The sequence below is a fragment of the Rhinopithecus bieti genome, unplaced genomic scaffold (assembly GCF_001698545.2).
Source record: "Rhinopithecus bieti isolate Rb0 unplaced genomic scaffold, ASM169854v2 scaffold_10589, whole genome shotgun sequence".
Lineage (NCBI taxonomy): Eukaryota > Metazoa > Chordata > Mammalia > Primates > Cercopithecidae > Rhinopithecus > Rhinopithecus bieti.
Window position 1 is genome coordinate 3,802,464 of NW_016807065.1, and position 3,667 is coordinate 3,806,130.

General features: G+C 50.9%; 1 protein-coding gene across 1 annotated transcript in view; it reads left to right on the plus strand.

The window, feature by feature from the left end:
• The first annotated feature begins 2,416 nt into the window (after positions 1 to 2,416).
• Positions 2,417 to 3,667, plus strand: part of SLC25A41 (solute carrier family 25 member 41) — an 8,638-nt gene continuing 7,387 nt past the window's right edge. The window contains 3 exon segments of the mRNA XM_017880050.1: positions 2,417 to 2,746; positions 2,748 to 3,005; positions 3,365 to 3,386. Of these exon segments, the coding sequence (XP_017735539.1) occupies positions 2,640 to 2,746; positions 2,748 to 3,005; positions 3,365 to 3,386 (387 nt within the window). The 5' untranslated portion in view covers positions 2,417 to 2,639.

Below are 3,667 nucleotides of genomic sequence, written 5' to 3' on the forward strand. Positions count from 1 at the left end.
CCAGCCTGGGTGACAGAGCGAGACTCTGTCTCAATTAAAAAAAAAAAAAAAATTTCTGTAGAAAAATTTCTTGCTTTGCTGCCCAGGCTGGTCTTGAATTCCTGGACTCAAGTGATCCTCCTGCCTCAGCCTCCTGAGTAGCTGGGATTACAGGCATGTACCGCCACACTCAGCTAATTGTTATTTTAGTAGACACGGGGTTTTATCATGTTGGCCAGGCTGGTCTCAAACTCCTGACCTCAGGTGATCCACCTGCCTTGGCCTCCCAAAGTGCTGGAATTACAAGTGTGAGCCACCACACCCAGCCAAAATAATTTTAAAATTAGCCGGCGTCACTTTGGGAGGCCGAGGTGGGCGGATCACGAGGTCAGGAGATCGAGACCATCCTGGCTAACATGGTGAAACCCCCATCTCTACTAAAAATACAAAAAATTAGCGGGGCATGGTGATGGGCGCCTGTAGTCCCAGCTACTCTGGAGGCTGAGGCAGAAGAATGTTGTGAACCTGGGAAGCAGCACTTGCAGTGAGCCAAGATCGCGCCACTGCACTCCAGCCTGGGTGACAGAGCGAGACTCCATCTCAAAAAAAAAAAAAAAAAAAAAAAAAAATTAGCCGGGTGTAGTGTCCGCACCTGTGTTCCTAGCCACTCAGGTGGCTGAGGTGGGAGAACCACCTGAGCAGAGAGGTCAAGGGGATTGATCTTAATTGTGCCACTGTACTCCAGCCTGGGTGACAGAGTGAGACCATCTTCCCATCAGCTGTTTAGCAACCTTCATTCTTTTTTTTTTTTGGAGACAGGGTCTCGCTCTGTCACCCAGGCTGGGGTTCAGTGGCAAGATCTCAGCTCACTGCAGCCTCCATTTCCCAGGCTCAAGCAATCCTTCCACCTCAGCCTCCTGAGTAGCTGGGACTACAGCCATGGACCACCATGCCCAGCTAATTTTTGTATTTTTTATAGAGACAGGGGTCTGGCCATGTTGCCCAGGCTGGTCTCGAACTCCTGGGCTCATGTGATCCACCTGCATCGACCTCCCAAAGTGCTGGTATTATAGGCATGAGCGACTGCGCCCAGCCTAGCAAAGTTTTTGTTGTTGTTGTTGTTGTTGTCGTTATTTGTTTGTTTGAGATGGAGTCTTGCTCTGTTGCCCAGGCTGGAGTGCAATGGCCCGATCTCGGCTCATTGCAACCTCCGTCTCCTGGGTTCAAGCAATTCTCCTGTCTCAGCCTCCAGAGGAGCTGAGATTACAGGGGCCCGCCATCAAGCCTGGCTAATTTTTATATTTTTAGGAGAGACTGGGTTTCATCATATTGGTCAGGCTGGTCTCGAACTCCTAACCTCAGATGATCCACCCGCCTTGGCTTCCCAATGTGCTGGGATTACAGGCGGGAGCCAGCACATCTGGCCTAGCAACCTCAATTGTATCTGCAAACTTAATTCCCCTTTGCCATGTAACAAATGTAAGTCAGCCCAGGCTGCTATAATGAAACACTACAGAGTGGGGTCTTAAACTGCAGACATTTATTTCTGGAGGCTGGGAAATCCAAGGTTAAGGTGACTGGCTAGCTCAGTTCCTGCTGAGGGATTTCTTCCTGCCATGCCTTCTTGCTGTGTACTCCCATGGTACAATGAGAGAGAAACAGCTCAGGTTTGTCTCTTTCTTATGGAACTAATTCCATCTTGCAGGGGCCATCCTCCTGAGTTCATCTAACCCTAATGAGCTCCCAAAGGCCCTGTCTCCAAATTCCAGCCCACTGGGAGACAGGGCTTCAACATAAGAATTTTGATAGGGCCCAGTGTGGTGTCTCATGCCTATAATCCCAACACTTTGGATGAGGCAGGAGGATCACTTGAGGCCAGGAGTTCAAGACCAGCCTGGGCAACATAGCGAGACCCCCCCCTACAGAAACGAAAACCAAAAGTAGCCAGGCTGGTGGCGTGTGCTTGTGTAGTCCCAGCCACTCAGGAGGCTGAGGTGGGAGGATCACTTGAGCCCAGGAGGTTGAAGCTGCAGTGAGCCATGATTGCACCCCTGCACTCTCAGCCCAGCCTAGACAACAGACAAAGACCGCTTCTCTGAAAAACAAAATTAACAGAAAATTCATTTTGAGCTGGGCGTGGTGGCTCACGCCTATAACCCCAACACTTCGGGAGGCTGAGGCAGGTGGATCACTTGAGGTCAGGAATTCAAGACTAGCCTGGCCAACATGGCGAAACCCCATCTCTACTAAAATTACAAAAATTATCCAGGCGTGGTGGCGGATGCTGGTAATTTCAGCTACTTGGGAGGCTGAGACAGAGAATCACTTGGACCCAGGGGGCAGAGGTTGCAGTGAGCCAAGATCGCGCCACTGCACTCCAGCCTGGGCAACACAGTGAGACTCCATCTCAAATAATTTTGATGGGACACAATTCAATTTATAATGATAACATATTTATTGGTTTGGAGGATCAGGAGGTAGACATTTGGGGGAAAGGGGCCATCAAGCTGCCCACCACACCCAGCGAGGTCACAGGGGCGTTTGTGACTTCATCCTCCTCTTGGTCCCCCACACAACCCTCCCACTAGACACTCCCGCATGGTAGCTGGAGCGGCAAACGACTGCTTAGGGATTTGAAGCCAGGTGTCCTAACTTCCTCCATGGGCGCTCAGCCTGGAGAACCTCAGAACCCTTGCTCCAGGATCCAGACGCTGTTTAGGAGGGTCAAGACCTTACTCATCAAAGCCCCGCCTCCCCCACCACCTCCACCCCACCCCATCCTGGAACCCTGGCTGTACACACGTGTATGAATACGTGTTTGGACACATGCATGACAACAACCTTGACCATCTCCTGTCACAGCAGGTGAGTTCAGGAAATACCGGTGTCCGAGCGCCTCTGGTCGGGACTGCAGGGAGAGGCCAGGCTATCCCCACTCTCTACGGGCCCACTCCCCCGCTAGCAGACCTAGAATTCCACCTTGAAGCAGGGCAGGGCAGGGAGGCAGGGCGCGATGACTCACGCATGTAATCCCAGCACTTTGGGAAGTTGAGGTGGATGGGTCACTTGAGGTCAGGAGTTCAAGACCAGCCTGGCCAACATGCCGAAACCCCATCTCTACTAAAATTACAAAACTTCGCTGGGCATGGTGGTGGGTGCCTGTAGTCTCAGCTACTCGGGAGGCTGAGGCAGGAGAATCGCTTGAACCCAGGAGGTAGAGGTTGCAGTGAGCCCAGATCTCATCACTACACTCGAGCCAGGGCAACACAGCAAGATTCTGTCTCAAAAAATAAGAATAAATTAAGAGTCTAGATATTTTCCTAATTACATTTGTATTCCTCCTTGGATCCTCCATGAGTAACTTAGAGAGTCTATATTATATCAGCTGGGTGCAGTGGCTTACGCCAGTAATCCCAGCACTTTGGGAGGCTGAGGCGGGTGGATCACCTGAGGTCAGGAGTTCAAGACCAACCTGGCCAACATGGTGAAACCCCATCTCTACTAAAATAAAATACAAAATCTGCTGGGCATGTTGGCACACCCCCGTAATCCCAGCTACTCGGGAGGCTGAGGCAGGAGAATTACTTGAACCCAGGAGGCGGAGGTTGCAATGAGCCGAAATCATACCATGGTACTCCAGCCTGGGCGACAAGAGCAAAACTCCATCTCAAAAAAAAAAAAAAAAAAA